General features: G+C 36.9%; 3 protein-coding genes across 6 annotated transcripts; 2 read left to right on the plus strand and 1 right to left on the minus strand.

Annotated features, from left to right (window-relative positions):
* Window positions 1-692: 692 nt before the first annotated feature.
* LOC135582422 (nucleolar complex protein 2 homolog) lies at window positions 693-10,804 on the plus strand. Of its 4 annotated transcripts, none has more exons than XM_065142360.1 (13): window positions 693-822; window positions 2,928-2,968; window positions 3,061-3,152; window positions 5,392-5,463; window positions 5,550-6,074; window positions 6,184-6,498; window positions 6,616-6,684; window positions 7,306-7,635; window positions 7,712-7,918; window positions 8,015-8,101; window positions 8,170-8,264; window positions 9,823-9,951; window positions 10,033-10,804. In XM_065142360.1, the coding sequence occupies exons 2-13, from the start codon at window positions 2,932-2,934 to the stop codon at window positions 10,352-10,354; spliced, it is 2,280 nt and encodes a 759-aa protein (XP_064998432.1). In that variant the 5' UTR covers window positions 693-822; window positions 2,928-2,931; the 3' UTR covers window positions 10,355-10,804. The 4 variants fall into 4 exon arrangements, with proteins under 4 accessions (XP_064998432.1, XP_064998430.1, XP_064998433.1 ...); XM_065142358.1 differs by lacking the exon at window positions 693-822 and adding an exon at window positions 1,174-1,274; XM_065142361.1 differs by lacking the exon at window positions 693-822 and adding an exon at window positions 1,642-2,024.
* A 4,828-nt stretch (window positions 10,805-15,632) lies between these two features.
* On the plus strand, window positions 15,633-19,190 carry LOC135633185 (glutamine synthetase nodule isozyme-like). Its single transcript, XM_065142363.1, has 13 exons — window positions 15,633-15,792; window positions 16,545-16,584; window positions 16,679-16,782; window positions 16,894-16,942; window positions 17,220-17,326; window positions 17,440-17,527; window positions 17,766-17,894; window positions 17,987-18,061; window positions 18,142-18,195; window positions 18,289-18,326; window positions 18,423-18,582; window positions 18,671-18,731; window positions 18,828-19,190. The coding sequence occupies exons 1-13, from the start codon at window positions 15,719-15,721 to the stop codon at window positions 18,917-18,919; spliced, it is 1,071 nt and encodes a 356-aa protein (XP_064998435.1). The 5' UTR covers window positions 15,633-15,718; the 3' UTR covers window positions 18,920-19,190.
* A 679-nt stretch (window positions 19,191-19,869) lies between these two features.
* On the minus strand, window positions 19,870-20,555 carry LOC103978060 (protein FLOURY 1-like). Its single transcript, XM_009393764.3, has one exon. It carries the CDS (start codon window positions 20,545-20,547, stop codon window positions 19,870-19,872), a length of 678 nt encoding a protein of 225 aa, XP_009392039.3. The 5' UTR covers window positions 20,548-20,555.
* Window positions 20,556-21,157: the final 602 nt, after the last annotated feature.

The following is a 21,157-nucleotide window of genomic DNA, read 5'->3' on the forward strand; positions in this document are numbered from 1 at the left end:
TCCCCCACCACCATAGTGTTAGAGGTGAGTAGGAAGGAACATGAGAGTTTATTATCTCTCCCACCGTCAAATATGTATTCTTCGGGCCTCTATTTTATGCGACGATTAATCCTCATCATTCAATGTGAAGTAGGTTACCGATTATGCCACTATGGTTGGGGCGTACGCATCGTTTGCAGATTGGTTGAAGCTCGAGAGCTCAAACCAGGCATGCCTCTTCGTCAAACTCGCTCACAATCTCTCCCTCCTTCTCATCACCCACTACCCCTTCCTTGAATCTGTCACACCATTGGATGAAGCGATTGTTTAAGAATTTGAGGGTGACACTCATGCAGATGTCTCACCTACTTCCTCTTCCTTCTTCGGCGTCGACATAGATGTAGAGCAACGTTGGAGGAGGAAGAGGAGATAGAGCGGTACAACACCGACGTAGATCCCTCACCCTCTTCCTCTTCCTCCTCCGACGCCGATGCAGAAGCCTCGTTACTCTGCCTCATCTTTCTTCGCATCGTCGATGATCAAACCGATAGTGGTAAGATCGACCATCATCATAGTAGCCATCGACGGTGTCTTTGTCTGGTACCAGTAAAATTATATTTTTATTTTAAATATTTTATTTTTATAATTTTAAAAAATTAAATATAAAATTTTAAAGCAGGTCACCGCCTGCTTTGTCCGATCAGGATAAAATTGGTTCTCGCCTCGCGCGCTGCAAGGAACGATCGCCCCCTTTGTCCGATCACCCGCCAACGCCTGGTCACCGCAGCTCTCCCAGCACCAACCGCCGCCCCGGCCGTCTCCCGCGCCACCTGCCATCAATAGGTTTGATCTCTCCTTTCCCTCCACTCTTTCGCTCTTTCTCGTTCCTCTCGTCCGCAGCATCGAACCGCCCCATTGTAGCCCTCCCCGCTCCTGCCTCCATCTCCCCCTCCTCTCTTCTGTCGCGGACACGACTCCTTCCTCTTTGCTTCCCTCCTCTTCCCTCTCGGCAGTGGCGCCTTCCTCTCTCCTCCCTCCACTCTACTCTGTTGCTACACTCCCCGCTCCTCACGTTGCTTCCTTTCCCTCCTCGACCGCAGCCTGTTGCGATCGCCCGATCTACGGTGCAGATCAAAAGAGGCGTGTCGACTTGGTAACTGACCGAATTTACCGATTCGACTCGGTGATATATACACACCCACCCCCGTCCAAGGTAAACGCATACCCTAGCCGCTGCCGCCTCGGGCGACATCTCTCGAACCGTCCGTCGCCACCCTGCAGCGTCGCGCATTCCGGTACGCCTGCTCCGCCCTTCTTCTTTCTCTGTTCCCCTCTTTCCACGATTGCCGCCCTTCCACTTATCTCTCTCTGACCAGGAACGCCCGGTCGAACGCTCTACTCTCTTCTTGTCTCATCTCTCCGCCGTCCCCTCCTCCTTTCCACAAGTGTCTCCCCACTCGCTTCTCCCTCCTCCCTTTCTTCTCCGACCTATCCTCTCCTCTTAAGAGGCAAAAGGAATTGGTGCTGATGCTTAATTTTGTCTCTAGATAACTAATGTAGAGGCATATTTTTACAAATAGTTTTTCTTTCTCCAGTAGGTTGCAACTAAATCTGTTTTATGTTATCATTTAAAATAGTTTTGGTCAAAAACAGCTCGCCTAGGCGCTCGGGCGAGGCGAGGCGAGGCCCGAGCGCCTCATATAAGGACCAGGCGGCGCGCTTCAATAAAGCGCCGCCTGGGCGCTCGCCTTGAAGCTCGCCGCCTGGGCGCTCGCCAGAGCCCAGCACCGGGCGCTTCGAGTGAGCGCCCGGTTGATATAAGGCAACCGGGTTCGATTGAACCAACTAACGCTCGCAGTTACATCAAAACCTGCTCGCGGCCCTGACTCCAAAACCTAGCGCGCGCTTTCTCCCTCTGCCTCCGCCGCCGACGATTTCTCCCTCTGCCTCCGAGTCTTACTCTGTCGCCGACCGAGTCTCCTCAGCTTCCGCTGCTGTCCGCTGCCGCGGCTGTTGTCCTCTGCTTCTCACCGCTGCTTCTCTGAGTTCTGACTTCTCACTGTCGGTTTCACTTTCACTGGGTGATATTTTTTATCCCTTTTAACAGTTATACTCTTCCCTTCTGCTGTTAACAGTAAATTATTAGTTAACAGTAGATTATTAGTTACTGTACAAAATAATCTTTATTTATTAGATTAATAATATCATATATTTTTTTATATTTTAATATTCTAGAGCATCTCGTTTCGTTTGCCTCAGGTCGTTTTGGGACCTAACACTTTTTAAATCATTGCCATGATATCATTAAATAAGTGAAACTTTATAAAGTTGATAGTAAATTTAGTCAACATAGCCAAAGAAGGATGGCTTCTATGATGATTAAACATATATTAACGATATATTATGATGGACTCCAAGGCCAACCATGTTAGAGCAATTATGAAGTACCAGAACATATCTTCGGGCAATTTAGCAATCAAAAGTTATGATGCAGGACAGGCTTGTGACAATTTGAGGAAGTATTATCTTAATTTTTTTAGAATAGAGGAAGGGAAAGATAATGACTGAAAAGAAAGTAAGAAAAAACGATGACACACTCTGGCTCAGTAATGAACTTTCATGGATGAACGTCTTGTAACTCTGCACGTTTCATACGTGAACAACGGAACCTGATTGCATCATTCTTTTATGTATCATACTCATAACAAAAAAGACTGAGTTAATTTACGAAAAAATACTAAATTTTTTAAAAGCTTTTACTAGCTGGAATTAAAAAATAATGGTGATTGAGGAAATTCAATCACATTTTTTTGTTTTCACTTTGAGGAGTATTCTTGATTTTGTTTGTTTGTTTGGTAATCTGTTTCGTATCTTTTTTTCCCCCCACTTTGAGGAGCATTGCGGTATAATTTTAAAGTTTTGTTTCTGTTGTATATTCTATTTTTCAGAAGGATGAAGGTGAATGGCATGTTTGACTACGATGATTCAGGTAATGGTGGAAGCTATCTTATAACTATTACTATCTTATTATCCATCTATGTACTAGTTTGTCATCTAACACAATGTATGTGCATTTGTTAGAGAAAAGTAGCTTTGGGGAGGAAGAAAGCCTTTCTAGTTCACGGAAAAAAGCCAAAGAGCATGTGAAGCAATTGCAGAGACTTCAAGAAAAGGTGACATTTTTCTCTTGTGTCATCTTAGTACATGAGTTTGTGAAAGATATTTAGGCACTATTAGAATCTTCCCCTTCAATAGCATTTTAGGATGTTTTTGTCTTTTATAGCTACTGCCATGTTATTTTGTTTAAGTTGGTTGTTCTTGATGTGGCATGATGTTTGATGCTTGTACCAAAATATTTGATTGAAATGACTTGTCAATGTATTTGTCTAGGAGCTCTGCATATGCATGCTTGTCTCATACGTAAAGGAGTTAATAGTGTGTCTTTGTTATAAAAATATTGTAGTGATCCCTAACTAAAATTTATTTAGAAATCTGTGAAATGTCTAGACCAAGGCATTAAGATAAGGGAAAAAATGATGGTTATCTACCTGATAAATGATGGAAGAATTTAAAGATAGGGAGAGACTTTGTCTTCTATGCATGGTTACTTTTGACTTGGACAAGCATATGATATGTATCTTAGGAGAAGAATCTAGATTTTTTGATGTAATTATGGTATGTAGGAATTACCATAAAGGATTATATGAGGTGAGTCAATTGAGTTTCTAGTAAGAACAGATTCATATACTTTTACCTATTTGGACTAATTGTGTTTGCACTTACAAGACATCCATGATAAAATTTATGGTACAATTTATTTATTTGTGATATTTTATTGATTGACTAAAGTAGAATAGTGATCATTATTGAAATCTATTGAACATTTTGTATGTTAAGTTGAAAAATATTTATAGAATTAGGGATGACTTGTATTACAAGAAAAAACAATGAGAAGTTGCACTGAATATGAATTACAATTAAGACCAATTGAGTTTAGGGGACCTGAATTTATTGGGGTGGTTCTGTAGATAGATCTAATGAGGACTTTTGAGAAGTTGAACAAAGATTTGCTTAGAAAAATGAGAGAAGGTGATATCTTTAAATTACAAGGATTATCACCCTAAGCGAAAATAGATTATAGGATAGTTTTGCTTGAGGTTTTTGCCCTTTAAGTGTTTAAATCATAGGAGGGGCCCATTGATTTCAACCTCGGTTATTAAAAGTATGCGCTGATTGTTATACTGTCACAAAGTATAAGTGGAGTGCTTCAAATATTTAGATCGTAGGAGAGGCCAATTTAAAAAAATTGACAGGAAGATCTAAGGAAGTTTTTAGCTCATAGTTTATAGCAAATTTTGCCTTTACTTGTATGATAGAGTTTCTGATAAAACTATCAGGTAGTGAACATTATCAGGTTTGATGCAGTTGTTTATTTGAGAAAACAAGTTATGGAAATCAAACAGTCTTGAAACTTGTCTGCCACCAACATAGAAAGATCAAATTTATTGTTCACCAATATGGCATGCACATATATTCGTAGAAGTATGGAAAGATGCTTTTGAGTTATACAGGCATTAGAAACAAAAAGGTTTAAATTAATTAGGACCAGGATTGATCATGTGAAATATAATCTAGCAATATTAAGAGAGAAACCGAGGAACTACTTGAGACGGAGAAATGAGATGTTACTGCATGAATTGCCGGTATCATACCAATCCAATAGGCGAGTGTGGTATCAGACCAACCCTTAAATCCTTGCATAATATGATTCCTCAGTTTTTTCTTTCAACATTAGAGAGCTTCATCTATATTGGTCTGGATGCATGATAAAGATCAAGTGCTATATACATGATTACTCGAGAGAAACCAAGGAATTACTCAAGACGGAGAAATGAGATGTTACTGCATGAATTTCCGGTATCATACCGATCCAATAGGTCAGTGTGGTATCAGACCAACATTTAAATCCTTGCATGATATAATTCCACAGTTTTTTCTTTCAACATTAGACAGCTTCATCTATATTGGTCTGGATGCATGATAAAGATCAAGAGCTACAGTATGTACAGGATGCTGAGATCTTCACATTTTGCTTCAGCTCTGGAGCTTGTGGTATAAAAAATTATCAACATAATTGTTCTTAGAAATGGTTATGACTGCGATGACCTTTGTTGGCAACCTTGTCTGTTGCTTCTCCACTACAGAAGATTTTATTCACTTGTAGCCTACTATGCACCTCTGTAATTGCTGGTCTCTTCTCCTACACTTCGACAAATATCAAAGTATTTTTTTCATATTCTCCATCAAAGTCAAAGAAGTAATGTTTAAGACGACTTCTGATAAAGAATTTTACTTTGGATTCATGTGACCAGCTTGATTGAACTTCATTTAAACATCAATTTGTTTTTGCAGGATCCAGAATTTTATGAGTATTTGAAAGAGCATGACAAAGAGCTGTTGGAGTTCAATGATGAAGATATTGACGTGAGTATCAATCAGATTGATTTATGGTTTCATGTCTTGTTATGGCCAATTAGAAAGCTGACCTGTTTGCTCAATGTGCTTTCTAGGAAGAGTCGGGAACTGATTTGGAGGAGGATGTTAACTCTCATGTTACTGTACAAAAAGAGCATGAACCATCAGGGAAAGTAATCACTACTGCGATGGTTGATGGATGGTGCATCGCAATTAAAGAAAATAAAAACCTTGGTGCACTTAGATCTCTGCTGCGAGCTTTTCGGATGGCATGCCATTATGGTGATGATAGAGAAGATGGTTCAGCTCCAAAGTTTAGTATCATTTCGAGTAGTGTATTTAATAAGATAATGGTGTTTGTTCTAAATGAAATGGATGCGATTCTCCGTGGTTTGTTAAATGCCCCTAGCTCAGGTGGGAAGAAGGAGACTGTTATAGATCTCATGACATCTAAATTGTGGAAGAAGTATGGTAGCTTAATGAAGTTATATCTTGGTAATGGACTCCATATATTAACACAAATGACAGATGAACAAATGATATCATTTACTTTGAAGCGTGTCAAGGCATCAGCTGTTTTTTTAGCTGCTTTTCCTACTCTTTTGAGGAAGTATATCAAGGTACCTCAAAATTGATGCTTTTGCAGTGCATTTTTCTTATTTCAGTGTCTATAGATTTAGGACTTTCTCCTCTTTTTAGATGTGATTTTCAACTGTTAAGCTGTTCCAGGTTGCTATTCACTCTTGGGGCACTGGCAGGGGTGCTTTACCTGTGGTTTCATTTCTGTTCCTGAGAGACTTGTGCATTCGACTTGGTTCCGATTGTCTTGATGCATGCCTTAAGGGTGTATACAAGGCTTATGTTTTAAACTGCAAACTGTCCAAGTCCATAAGTAGATCAAAGTTGCAACACATTCAATTCCTTGGGAATTGTGTAACTGAACTGTATGGTGTGGAACCGCCAGCTGCATATCAGCACGCATTTGTTTTCATTCGTCAGTTGGCAGTAATATTACGAAGTTCCCTTACTGAAAAGGGAACAAAGGTAAGGCAGTGCAGAAAATCTTAATTTTTTGAGTAAGCATCGGTATGCAGATAATCATCATGATTTCTCCTTTGTTTACTTTTTTTAATTTTATGCTTCTCATATTTTATCTTGAAGGCAGTAAAAGACAAAAATAAAGGGAAAAAACAGCAAGAAAGCAACAAAAACACAAAGCAACAAGTTCAGGTGAGTCCTGTAGTGATCTCTTTATGGTCCGTCTCTTTGTACTTGTAAAACTGGCTTGTTTAAGATTAAGGTTTAGCTGCATTAATTTTACTTGGAAGAAGTAAATCCAGAGCAATTTGTCAGTGCACACAGATTTTATGTGCGGTGTAGCTTCATATTGCTAGAGAAAAAAAAAGAAGAAAAGATATGTTCTTCATTCTAGCGAAACTATGAAATCTGCTGTTTCATTTTTTTTCTAATTTCAACAGCATGGTATATTTGATGAATGTTAACTTTTTTTTTTCTAGTTTCCATGCCTTATTAAATGCACTCAATCAGAATTACATTGTTCTCGAAATATTTTTACCGCAACATTAGGAAAAAATATCTCATGGGAGGTTTTGCAATAGTAGGATTAGGTAAATACTATTTACTAACATGCTTATTCAATGCATTTATCAGTATAAGGTTCTTTAATAGACGGTGGAAATGAAGATGTAGGTTATTTTTATGTTGCAATCCTAGTGGGTAAATCCTTTAGAAAATGGATCTATTTAGTTGCCTTGTTTTTGTAGCATTTATATTTTCAAAGAAGCCTCATTGTTTCATACTGTTGACATTATGGTTCATGTCCTTTTGCAGAAAGCGTATCAAAAGGTCTATGATTGGCAGTTCATATTCTGCCTTGAAGTTTGGACTGGTGTTATATGTGCCTACAACTCGGAAGCCGATTTTCGACCTTTGGCTTATCCACTTACTCAAATAATAAGTGGGGTAGCATCATTGGTACCAACTGTTCGATATGTACCACTTAGGCTTCGATGCATAAGAATGCTCAACCGCATTGCAGCAGCCACTGGTACCTTTATTCCTGTGTCTTCCCTTCTGCTTGATATGTTGAAAATGAAAGAACTGAATGGTCCTCCAACTGGGGGTGTTGGTAAAGCAGTCAATTTGCTTAACATGAAGCAGGTGAAGTTTGTTTTGATAATTTTATAATACAGATTGACAGGACTGGAAGAATTTTCACCTTAAAATGTTATTGCAGGTGGATAAGACGACAATGAAGACACGTGCATTTCAAGAGGCTTGCATATATTGTTTGGTTGAAGAACTAGCTGAACATCTGGCTCAATGGAGCTATTCACCAGCCTTTTTTGAGCTGTCATTTATCCCTCTTGTTTGGTTGCGGAGCTTTTGCAAATCCACCAAAGCGGATAGACTTCGGCGGGAAATAAAGGAGCTAATCCGTCAGGTATTGTGTGGTAAATAGCTATGCACACCAATGACAAGTACCAAAAAAAGGAGAAAATAATTTGTATTTTCATTGAATGTCGTGCCTTTGTCTCAGGTGGAGGCAAATTGTGAATTTACAAACTTAAGGCGCTCAAAAATTGAATTCTCACCTAGCGATCCCGCCATAGCATCATATCTTAAGGTATCTGTTCAACAACATTTTTTTTATAACTTCTTTATCAGGGCTAATCAAATTTTGTTTTACAATAGGCTGAAAAGGAATGTGGAGATAGTCCTCTTTCAAAGTTTGCTGCTAATTTACGTTTCAGATCTCAACAGAGGAATGACTCTCTGGTGGAATCTAGGTTGGTATTATTAGGGATGCAAAACCATCACTGACTTATTTTACTGTTTTTAAGATAAGAAAAATGGACTAGAGTGTTTTGGCCACATTCAATACATGGTCAATTGAATATTCATGATCATCTCTTTATATTTAAAGAGAAGAGAGAACCATTTGTTATCTTGATGCTGTGTCTGTAGTACATCTCAAAACGAAACCTCTTTTTTTCTAATTCCAGCAAAATTAGTGTGATCATCAGTAGTTGAGTATAGATTTAAAGAAACTTTAGGGGGGGAAAGAGAAATAATGTAGAGCTAAATAGTAGGGATGGCAATGGGGTGTGTTGGTGTAGGTTTTACCATCCCCATCACTATCCCTAGTTAGATTTAGTACACTCTGTTCCTACGATATTGCTCGGACATCTCTGTTTTAATAGGCCAAAGGATTGGATGATGGCGGCATAGCTTCAAATCCACCGAACAGCATTGATGATGGTGAGAGTTATTAAGCAACAGGAGAGCTTGTTGACACTGCTGCTGCAATTGTTTTCAGATATGAGGGAGAGTTGCAGAGGAGATGCTTACTAGGAATATAATTGTGTAGCAAAGGAAGGAGAGAGGGGATGGTAGGGAGGAAATAGATTGAGAGGAAAGGAGGGAGACAAGTGAAAGCAAGTGGAAGGACAGGGAAAGGTGCAAAGATAATATGGAATTGGGGACGTGAGATAGGAATTTAGACTAGGTGATTTAGGGATACGTGAAACATTAAGGGACTAAGTTTGGGTAACTCGGTTTGAGGTTTTCTATCCCCATGGATTCAGATTTTATTTGAACTCTACTACTTATTGGCTATAGAATAAATAATAGTGGACCACTGAATCTTGGAGCCAGTGAAAATCATGACTGAAGATCTTATGAATCAAGGGGAACAGAAAGAATTTAAAGAAACCACAATGTTTGTTGTTTAATGATTAAACAAAGAAGTGTTCATGTTTCACAAGCATGATGGTTGCTATGCAGTTGAGTTTGATAGATCAATTCATTTATTGCTTAGGTAATAGTACAGGCAACTAGATTGCAAGTAAGTATTGATTGAATCATTTACCACTCAATATCTCTCACAAGTGAATGTATATAATGCCAAGTTTAAATGTATATAGGTTCGTTTATATACAACCAATCTCATTAGAGATTTGAATACAAATTTGGAATTAAATGGGATGTAATAAATAGCATCATTATTCAAGGCTTTGAATAATGAGGCACACATTGTCTGTATCAAGTGAAACAGTGGCAGATTTTCTTTTCCATTTAAAATTTTGAACACGATGGTTTTGAGCTCTAGTTCAAGTATTGTATTTTGCAATATGGTACATGTTAAAATTTTGAGTGTCATGCCTAACGAAATTTCTAAGCTCTTTTAACGCTTTAAGAAGATAACTTGTTCCTGTCCATTGGCTTTCATGAGTGCTCCTTTATTTCCAATGAAATTCTTAATTTGCTTCACATTTTAGAAGTAGACCTGTCTTTAGCTTGCATGGGAGCTGCTTATGATTAATACATGTGCTTTTCTATTGTCAGTGTTCTTGTTGGAGCAGAATCTTCTTTGTTTGGCAGCAAGATACCTGAACTTGATTATGAAGCTGATGGTGGAGATGTGGAAGAAGGTGCTGCTGTGTTTAGCTCATCTTGGTTGCCTGAAAAGAAAAGGTGTGGTCCTATTTATGATTAGATGCCCATCTTCGCTTGTCATTTATCTTCCACATTTTGATGATGTATAATGTTGCACAGTAAGGAAAAGAAGAAGAGCTCGAAGAAGCGACCCAGAGATGACAAGCACGATGTTGGTGCAGATGAGGATGTGATTGAGGATCTGGTCCTTAGTTCGGACGATGAAGGTGATGATGTTGATAATGCCAGTGCTCGTAGCAGTAGTCCCCCTCTCGAGGATGGATACCAGGAGGTGGGGCAGGATTCTGTGAAACAGAATCATAAAAAAAAGCAGCTAGCTACGTCATTAGATCATGTCAAGGGGCAAGAAAAGTCGGCAGCTGCCACTGGTAAAAGAAGAAAACCTCGGAGAAAGAAAGCCAAGAAGAGTGTAGATCCTTGAAGTATGGTTCCATACTGTGATAAACTTGCTATGTTCCTGCTGTCGGAAGAAGAACACAAATGCTATTGGTTTTTGTGCCTGTGAATGAAAGTCTATTTTAAAGGCTATTTGGCATAGAGAGAGGCAGGGAGGTGGGGAGGGAGAGTTTTCACTGTAGGTAGGGGAGCGAAAGCAATCATGGTTGATCGGGGATCAACAAAAATTTTGCTTGTGAGATGTATATCTTTGGTGATATCATCTCGATAGCTTTTTCAAGTTTCTAGTGTCTTGTTTATCGGCTTGGATTTCAGAATATGTAGTAAGGAGGTGGCAACTATATTTTACAAGGCAAATTACTTACAAAATTGATTAACTACATTCACTAGGTTGTGTTACTTCTGAAATGGGAAACAGAATCATTTTTGCTATATATTTTAATAAATTACACTTCCTGGTGATTGTGGTGTTTTAGAGATCCTTGATCAAAGTTGATGAGTTATTAATTTCAGCTTCTTAGTAATCATGTTCATAATTATTTTGAGGTTTTTATATGGATATCCTTTGCAAATTGGAAATGGTTTATTAGTTTGTCATAATATATATTCTTTCAAAATGGTGCATCAGTCTAAGCAATTGAGTTGTTTTTAATTAAATGACAATCAACAGATAGAGATTAACCATTAAGGGTGTATGTACATTTATTTATAGGAAAGTTTTTAGGTTTAGTAAAGAATTACATATACTAAACTTCAATTTAAAGGGACAAATGCAAAAATCATTTATTTTGGGGTGCTCTCTCTCTCTCTCTCTCTCTCTCTATATATATATATATATATATATATAATTTTGTTAATTATTTTACCTTATTTTAGAAATTTCTCATAATATCATTTAATTTCCAAATCCAATCATTATGATTTGCGACAACTGAATCTTGAGAGAAGAAACCTTTGGTTGGCATGATGCCATGTGGTTGAGATTCTTAACACCATATCATCCAACAAAATCTCCTCATCAATCGTATTCCACTCACTGTTCCATATTTTGGAGCTTAGTCATCATTTTCCTAAGATTTTAGATTCGAATCTCATAAAATAAATAAATAAAAATCTGAGAGAATAAAGGCATGTAAGATGGCCTTAGCTTCCCTCCGTAAGCACATTATCCATGAAACTTTGGAATATTTTGCAGCAAAATTGAGGTCCTCAGCTTCAAATTTCTTGGTAGACAAAGACTCCGACATGCAACCTAATGATGCTCTCTCGGAAGTTGCCAACATGCATTGGTGGCTCTCATTTGGTGCTCTCAGTCTTCCCTGTCATGGGCACTGACCATCTTGCCAACTCACATTGGAGAATTATTTGGTCCAGGGTGATTCTTTGACCTTGATTGATAACCAGGTGATTCAAGAACGATGTGAAGGAGCAGCCTCGTAGCTAAGCCCTTCTCTTACGATACGAATCGGATCATTTCAAGTACTCCACGAATAATTTGTGGTGAGTATCCAATTTACAACTTGTAATTTAATGAATGATTCATATCTATCTTAGAGAGGATGCCGAGTTGACGATGACATATTTAGGTCATTCGATTTCCTTGTGTAAAACACGTCGTTCTTTTATAATCTCAAAATTATAATGATTAAGAATCATTAGATAAAGATATTCACAATTTGAACTATTATATATATATATATATAGTTTAATTTGGTTGAATTGGGATGGATATAATACAATCCAACCAAAAATATAATTCACTTTGCTAACTAAACGATCAAGTGGAGTGGTTTGGATAGGAGGACATGTTCCAAGGACCACACAAGTAGTCTTCTTGCATCTCCTTCTTAGCTTTCTTCCTGTGGTCCTATCTTGCCAATTAGACAAAAAGATACAATACATGAGAGATGAAAGGTTTTGTCTTTAATAGTAGAACTTTCGTCTTCATCTTACACATTTTTCTCATGACCATGATTGATGATGATGATTGATGATATTTCATAAATCTGAACCGGCTTGAATTGATCAAGGAAGAATATATGTCCCTTAAGAAAAAAAAAATAGATTAAGGAGTGCTTATAGAGCATTATATGCATAATTAATCAATCGGAAGAGGATCGTTTGGGATGACAAACTCCCTTAAAAAAGTTCTTATCATCAAAAGCAAAAAAAAAAATGTTAATAATATAGAACATTTAATGCATTTGGCTTAGGAAACAATACCATTAGTTGAGTTCGAAATAACAGAAGTTAAGATTTAGGAAGCCTAAGAACACATTGTAGACTTTATATGATTCCTGTTCAAATACAACAAAAAGGTTGGACATAACAAAGAAGATAAAGATGCCATTTCACTTTATTATCCTCTCCTTTTGAATCTCCCCAATCTCCAGCACAATATCTAATTTGGATCATGGGAGAAAGTTGCGGAACATGTGTTCTAGTTGGGATATCTATTCGGAACCCATTCGGTTCAGTTTCCGAAAGAATAAAGGCACAAAGTTGTAAGAACAATTGTTAGGTATGTGTGTCGTAGTAGCAAACTCGGATGGCATTTGTTTCACTTTTGCATCCGAGTCGATACCCACATTAATGTTCAAAGTGATTAGAAAAATGAGATAATTACAAGAAAAATGAATCTTGAGATCCATATCAATCTAATTTTTTTTTTCACTACAAATATGAGATTAAATTGAATGTTATAATCTTTCTAAAAACTAAATCTAAGTGTTACAATCTTCACTACTTAAGAGATTGACGATATTATCGAGGTTCAATATATCTTAGAATCAAATCATAGTATTATGATATCTTTTTATCGAATAAATCCAATATAACTTTTTATTTGAGTCTCTCATGATATCAATTATTATTATTTAATTAAATACGATAAACTTTGTCGAGCCTTAACTATTTGTTGAAAAATTCTCAAACTAAAATTAACAGTTATATATTCATTAAATCTTTATAAATCACTTGAATGTGACTACATTCGGGACTTCCAATATCAACATTTAGTTATACTAATATTTTTTTTATTAGGTTCTTTTTATTTTTTACTCTTTTTTGTGATTGCTAACGTGTTTAGGTTTATTTAATGACACAACATCCAACATGCATCTGACTTAGAGAGCCACTAAAGTGATGGCCACTATACAGACCACTTCCAATTTAATCCATTGTTTGAAATAGCACCACCAAATTTCTATTAAGAATACATTCAAATTAAGTGTCGAGCCAGATTTATTATTTGCATAGCATCATTTTAGGGCCTAAGATTTTATTGGAGATAGTAAGAAAAGGAAAATAGTCTTAGTTTGCATATGGTATGATTGGATTAGAATATTACTTATATAACAATGCCAATGAGGAGCAGTACCCAATTTGTAATTGCAGATACTTATAACCATGCATTTCCCTAAGATTAAAATTAATTTACTTCTCAAGATAAATTTTATTTTGTCGAATTAGTCTTCTATTAATATCTAAGAAGTGCTGGCTATTTCAATCTCTGCAGTTGTCATGTTCAATCTAGTTGATTTGGTTTTGGTTGCCTGTTTAGAAGTGGTTTGATATGCTCAGATTACATACTCAGAATCTTGAATAGATTATCTGAATATAGAGAAAAAGTTATCAGAGATTGATTGAAGTTTTCATGTAGATGTTGACGTAGATATCGACATAAGATCTTGTTACAGTAAAAATGTGCCATATTGATGCCACTTACTCCATAACTTAGCTCTATTTGGACATCTCCATTTTATATGATTGATATGGTGGAGCCATCTGATTGGTGAGCCAACTCCATATGATTGATATTTCAATTGTGCATGAAGAATATCTCAGCTCTATGTGATCGATATGATGGAAGAGAGCTATAGAATCTTAAGTTTGATGCAATATAATAATAACTATAATGAATCATATATCCTCGTAACAATAACACAATAAGTAATATAACAATCATGCATACTATAAAAATGATGAATAGATGACATACTATATCTTAAGTCTGATTTATCCTACTTATCAACTGACTTAAGCTTCAGGAACATTATTGAGAGTGTCTTCCATATAGTTTTGCAGGATTCAAAAAACATTTGAAAGAGATTATTTTGAGATCGACTTAGAAAGAATCATTCGAATTAGTTTTCAATTTCAACAACTAGAAATTAAACTAATAGATATATATATGCCAATTCATGGCATATAAATGGAGTTGGGTATGATATATTTTCTTGGACTATATATATATATATATATATACATAACCTATCACAATGATATTATGTTTACTCTGATATGATATTTTATAGTCATAAAATTAAGGAATTACTTGCTTAAGTCTTCAGCTAATAAGTAATTGGATCGATGGATCAATCAAATCCACTACATGTTTACTTAAAATTCTAAAATATATAAAAATATTAGAAAAGATCAAACTTAAAATACTAAAAATGATAAAAAAAGAAGAAGAAGAATGTGGCATGTTATGTAACTGTAAAAAGAAAGAAAAAAAAGACAATAGGACAAAAGAGACAAAAGAGACAAAAAGTGTGGCCAAATAGTAGGTGGAGAGGGAGGATTGTTCGAGAGAGAAGGTTAGAGCTCTAAATATAATTTATTTTTGCTTAACATTATAGATACTAAAATAATCTTGAATCAAATTTTTTTATTTTTTATAATAATAATAACAATAATAAAAATCATAAATCTCAATTATTTGAGATTAACTATATATAAAAATGTATACATTTAGTTAAGTTCAAAATACTTAAATATTTATTTATAATTTTTATTAAATCTTTAGATATATTTTTTAGTGCATACTCAAAATATCTTAAATAATCTTCTCTTATCTTATCTTCTATCGAGATGATATATAGTTGTTCATATATTAAAATATTTTTTTATTGCTCATTAAGCTTTAAAGATAATTTATTTTTGCTTAACATTATAGATACTAAAATAAATCGAATCAACTTTTTTCTTTATTTTCTTAGATAAGTAAAAATGAGAACTTCTCTGAAAAATTTAAAGCTATGTTAGCTTTCTCATTCTATCATCCATTACCATAATTATTTTTACTAATCCCAACATAATAATTGTCAAATTATAAAATAAAAAATTATAAAGTATTCGTCACCATCATCTATTTATATATTTTTAAATAAATTAATTAACAATTATATATTTGTTTGTGGTTAAGAATATATATAGATAATTAACCAAAAGAAACGGAGTGCCCATTTTCCTCCACGATCTCACCACCAGCCGCCTATATAAACCCTTTTGCCACCCCTCTCCACCTCGCTCTTAGATCTTTTCCTTTTTGTGTTTGTAGGAGAGAGAGAGAGAGAGAGCTTTGATCGCTTCGTTTGCAGCAGCCATGTCTCTGCTCACAGATCTCGTCAACCTTAACCTTAGCAACACCACTGACAACATCATTGCCGAGTACATATGGTACGTTTGCTTCCCTCTTTCCTCTGTTATTTTGCTTGTCGTTTCTAGTGCAAAGGCGGCTCCTTTACTGAATATTGAGATCGCAAAGACGCTGTTCCTTCTCCCTTTCTTTTTGTTGGAACTTCTCTGTGTCGTAAACTCTTTTCCCTTTCACGGATCTATTCTCCTTTTTTGGCACGCTTTTTAATGCTAGTTTCTACTGGTCTCAGTAAAGATTTCAGTGGTAGACTTGGATCTTTGGCCTTGAGGACCGTTCTCTGATCTATGAAATGCGAAAAGGCTGTTCCTTTCGTGCATTTAGGGATGGTTTGAGTTTTATAATTAGAGCGCAGTAGATTCTTTCTTACTCTTTCTACGTTTTGATGTTCTTTTGCTGAATCCTTCCCTCCTACCTGTTGTGGCTCGATTATTACTTCCATTGGAGTTTTGGTTTTGATGATCCTTTAGGTGGTAATGGAGACGATGGATTCCAGGACTCTATCTATGCTTCCCTACGTCTGATCACTATATACGTCCAATTCTAACATATGTTTCTGAAGAGAGCCTTCTGATCATCCATATATGTTTAATCCTTCATCATTTTGTTCTTCTGTTTTGTCCAAAATTTGATCTTAAAGAGGTGTTTATTATTTTAAACATATATTTTACACTATTTCTTTGTGTAAAAAATAGTGTTAATATATGTTTCATGGTTTCTGCTTACCATTCAAATTGCTAGATGACATTTAGTATATGTTTACTCTGTGCAACAGGATAGGAGGAAGTGGTATGGATATGCGAAGCAAAGCCAGGGTATGTTCTTGTTATCTTAAGTAGATGATTGGTAATATGTAGTTATGTTTTCTGTACTGTTTACCAAAATTCTGAGCTTGTTCCTTTTGAGCAGACTCTCACTGGTCCTGTCACTGATCCCTCTAAGCTTCCCAAGTGGAATTATGATGGTTCCAGCACAGGTCAAGCTCCTGGTGAGGACAGCGAAGTGATCTTGTAGTAAGTCTTGCATCTCACCTTTTTCCATTTCTTACGGTTTTAGGTATTTTTTGGATTAATTCCGACTTGTTTGTGTTATAATTCCTTGTACAAATTGCCTCTGTTGTGTAGTCCTCAAGCCATCTTCAAGGATCCATTCAGGAGGGGCAACAACATTCTTGTAAGTAGATTCAAACACAGCTTTTGTAAGATATCAAAAACATTTATTGTCCAGGAGTATTTACAGGGGCTTAAAATTGTTTATGGTTGGCTCTGATTCATATGTCCATTAATATTCTACACCATTTGTCTTTGATTAGATGCTTGTATTTATATAAATCTGTAGAGTGTAGCCTTTTGATCCCAGGAAGGTGTTCATTTCTTGAAAGGTTTGCATAGTATGTTTCCTTCAACTCCATTACGTACAGGAGAACTGGAACAGTTCTTTTGACTTGTAGGTCATGTGTGACTGCTATACCCCAGCCGGAGAGCCAATTCCCACCAACAAAAGGTTCAATGCTGCTAAGATATTTAGCCATCCTGCTGTTACTGCTGAAGTACCATGGTATATGTCTATATATATGATCGCCTTATTATTTTGTTTATTCTCTCTCTCTTTCTCTCTCTCTCTCTCTAGAAAGAATCCTAACCTTGCTTCACATTCTACATGAATAATAGGTATGGAATTGAGCAGGAATACACCCTTCTGCAAAAGGATGTCAAGTGGCCTCTTGGTTGGCCAGTTGGTGGGTTCCCTGGTCCTCAGGTAATCAAATTATTCTCAGAAATACTTGATTAAATGATAGGATTATGTATCTTGATACTTAATTCTTATGATGAAAGTTACTACAATTCAATATCCAATACTACTAGAAAGTATAATCTCTATAGTTATCACTTATGTTCCTTTTAGATGAAGAGTTCCATTTGTTTTGATCTTAATTTCCTATTTTATGTCTCAGAGTGTGCTCATTCAATCGTCGTGTTCTTCTTGTTTGTGGCAGGGACCCTACTACTGTGCTGCTGGGGCAGACAAAGCTTTTGGCCGAGACATAGTTGATGCTCATTACAAAGCTTGTCTCTATGCTGGTGTCAACATCAGTGGCATCAATGGGGAAGTCATGCCGGGTCAGGTAATCTTTGTTTCCTTGCAGTGAAAAGGTCTCATTTCTCTCTCCCCTCCTTGATAGTGTTTGTAAGCAGCTGCTCTTTCTATGATGTGCAGTGGGAGTTTCAAGTTGGTCCTGCTGTTGGCATCTCTGCTGGAGATGAACTGTGGATTGCTCGTTACATTCTTGAGGTGATTAATGTTGAGATTATGAGAACATAACTCACTATGTATCCATTGGCTAATTCAAGCTTTCTGTTTTCTTCATCCAGAGGATCACTGAAATTGCAGGTGTTGTTCTTTCTTTTGACCCAAAGCCAATCCAGGTTAGATTTGTGTTCTCATTTTCTTCCTTCCTATAGCATATGATGACAGAATGGGAATCACCATTTGAAATGATTTATCTGTGTGACTGCTAGGGAGATTGGAATGGAGCTGGTGCTCACACAAACTACAGGTAGCACAAATTGCCTCATCATTGAATCCTGCTGACATGATTTGCCATTGAAAAGAATGACAGCCATCAAAGTCTCACTCTAACTTCTGCTTCCAGTACCCAGTCCATGAGGAGTGATGGAGGATACGAAGTCATCAAGAAGGCCATTGAAAAGCTTGGCAAGAGGCACAAAGAGCATATTGCTGCATACGGAGAAGGCAATGAGCGCCGACTCACCGGGCGACATGAGACTGCTGATATCAACACCTTCCTTTGGGTATGTGATTCATTCCCTGATCGAAATCATACTATTCTACTGTCGTCTCAGATCTGTTCTCATTAAGCTGCAAAATTTTGGTCGGTAGGGTGTTGCTAATCGTGGAGCTTCCATTCGAGTAGGCCGTGAGACAGAGAGAAATGGGAAAGGTAGAACTCCTTACAACTCTTCTTGTGTCTCATTCAATTTGCTTAATTGCAGTCTTTTATCCTTAGTTATGATGGATGCGTTATACATCTCTTCAGGTTATTTCGAGGATCGAAGGCCCGCATCGAACATGGATCCATATATTGTCACTTCCATGATTGCTGAGACCACCATCCTCTGGGAACCATGAGCAGTGGAGCAGCCATGGATCCTTATATTTCAGGGAACTCTGTGTTCTAATGAATTGTGTTTCATTGGGAAGTCTCATTTCTTTTCCTGTTAAGTAGGGAAGAATAAACATACTAAGATCATCGTGTAATGTGCTGTGAAAGTCTGAAATGGCTTTTCTATCAGCTTTGCCTTTGCAATGGATTTCAGAAGATAGGATATGAACTTCTATGTTTGTGATCATAATTTGTAAAAGGTTATCAGAAGAAGTATTTAGGGTAGTTGTGTTTCAACATCTAGCAGTTGGATTGGATAATCATGATTTGACCATGAACTGATTGCTGGTGGCTTTTCCCAGATCTGTAAAAAGTTCTTAGATCTCTCAGTTCCTAATTTCCAGGACTCTCTTGCCCACTGCAATTTCCAATTAAATCATTAGGTTGTTCTTCATGTGAGAGGCCAAAGCAATAAGAGTGGGATTTGACAAAGAATGGAAAGGTTAAATATGCTGAACAAAATTCTCTTTGATATGAGAAATTTGCTATTTTTTTTCTTTCTTTTTGGCCTTAGTGTATGATGACAGCATCTCCATTTGCTTTGCAAATTTCAAGGAATCTAATGCTTTATTTGTGAGGACCAGTAACTCTTCAGAATTCCGCTTGTGATCTGATGTGCTCTGTTTGTTCTTCACCATCCCATAGAAAAGATACTATTCTGAAAGGCTATTGCATCACCAGGATCTGATTCCTTTGTCAAGTCTTTTGACATCAGATAATGAAGGCTTGTGAAAATTAGCATGCTTGAAATTTAGTTGCTTGAAAATGAATCTGATAAGAATTTTTTTTATTATTGCTAAATCCTAACTTCTATAACAAAATTCAATCCACCATTGCAACTCCAGATAACTTTCAGACATTGCTCTGCTCAAACTTTCTAACGCCACCTTGTAGTTTTGCTTGAGCATTCACCATCCTACACTGTGTTTCTCATTATGTCGGCTGATCTCCCTGCCTCAAGTTTCATGATGATCCAATGCAAAGTTTCGATCACCAGATCATCATACGACTGCTTCTGCTCTGCCATTTCGCGGTACAGCCGAGCTTCTCTCTCAATCAGTCCTTTCTCGTTCTGTAGCTTTGCAATCTTGGCCATGGCCTCGTCGGCAGCCGGTGAAGCTGCTGCCCTCTCCTTCTCTGGTTCAGAAACCGCCGGGGTCCGAAGCTTCCTTTCCTCTGCAATCTTCTCCTTTAACTTCACTGTACCATCTCCCTGGAGTCCATCATTCTCCCCTTCTTCATCAGATAAATCTTTGAAACCATTTCTGATCGTCCAATTTCTACTCCCCAGCTCAAGCAAGCATACGTTATTTCTCTTTGATCTTTCAGGTTGAGAGGGCTTCCGAGTTCCAATTTTGGTGCCGCAAGCAGCACAAACACCACCATTAGTACACAGTTCCTTCTTCCAGTTCATGGGTACCTTTGGGATCAGTCTGAGAAACATATCGAGCTCCTGGAAGCGAAACCCAAGGCACCATACTCTCAATCCTAAGAACAAGAGGCTTGGCAACACAAACATGTAGCATGCAATGGAAAGAGAAGGGAAACCAAGAGAACCACAGAAAAAAGCCAAGAAGCCAGGAACTGATGCCATGAAGAGGAGTTGACTGCTTTTCCTCCTCAGATTACTGGCTCAGACTTCTCTCCAATCCAAATCCATTTATCCTTCTACTGGCTTCCCTCCTCACTTCACTTCAATCCAACAATATTAGTTTCTGGATAATGTAAAGAAATCAAGGGCAGGAAAAGTTGCTTCTTGTTCTTGGTGTGTGCATGGCACTGAGAGAGAATTTGTATGTAAATATGTAAGAAAATGGAAAGTGGAACCTCTTTGGGGAATTCAAAGTCTACAAAGTATTAGGAGTGGCAACCTTCAAAATGTGGAAGGAAAGCTATACATGACAAGATACTAATTGATTTTAGAGTAGATAAGGTATCTAAACATCATGTGTACTCTCAAGTGATAAAAATCATAGAAAATTTTATTTTTGATAATATATTTCTCAAATGTCTTTTCGAAGATATTCGATGAAATTAGAATGATACAGAAAAGATTAAATGTCAACATAAGGAAGGAATTTTTTTTTTTTAGACTCTACCACTTTATTATTGTTGCTATATATTTATTTGACCTTTTTTCTCTTTATTGAGCTCATTATTACCATCTTCGTATTGCAGTATAAATTTCACTTATTTGTACAGAA

Source organism: Musa acuminata, chromosome BXJ3-3 (genome assembly GCF_036884655.1).
Source record: "Musa acuminata AAA Group cultivar baxijiao chromosome BXJ3-3, Cavendish_Baxijiao_AAA, whole genome shotgun sequence".
In the NCBI taxonomy this organism is placed as follows: domain Eukaryota; kingdom Viridiplantae; phylum Streptophyta; class Magnoliopsida; order Zingiberales; family Musaceae; genus Musa; species Musa acuminata.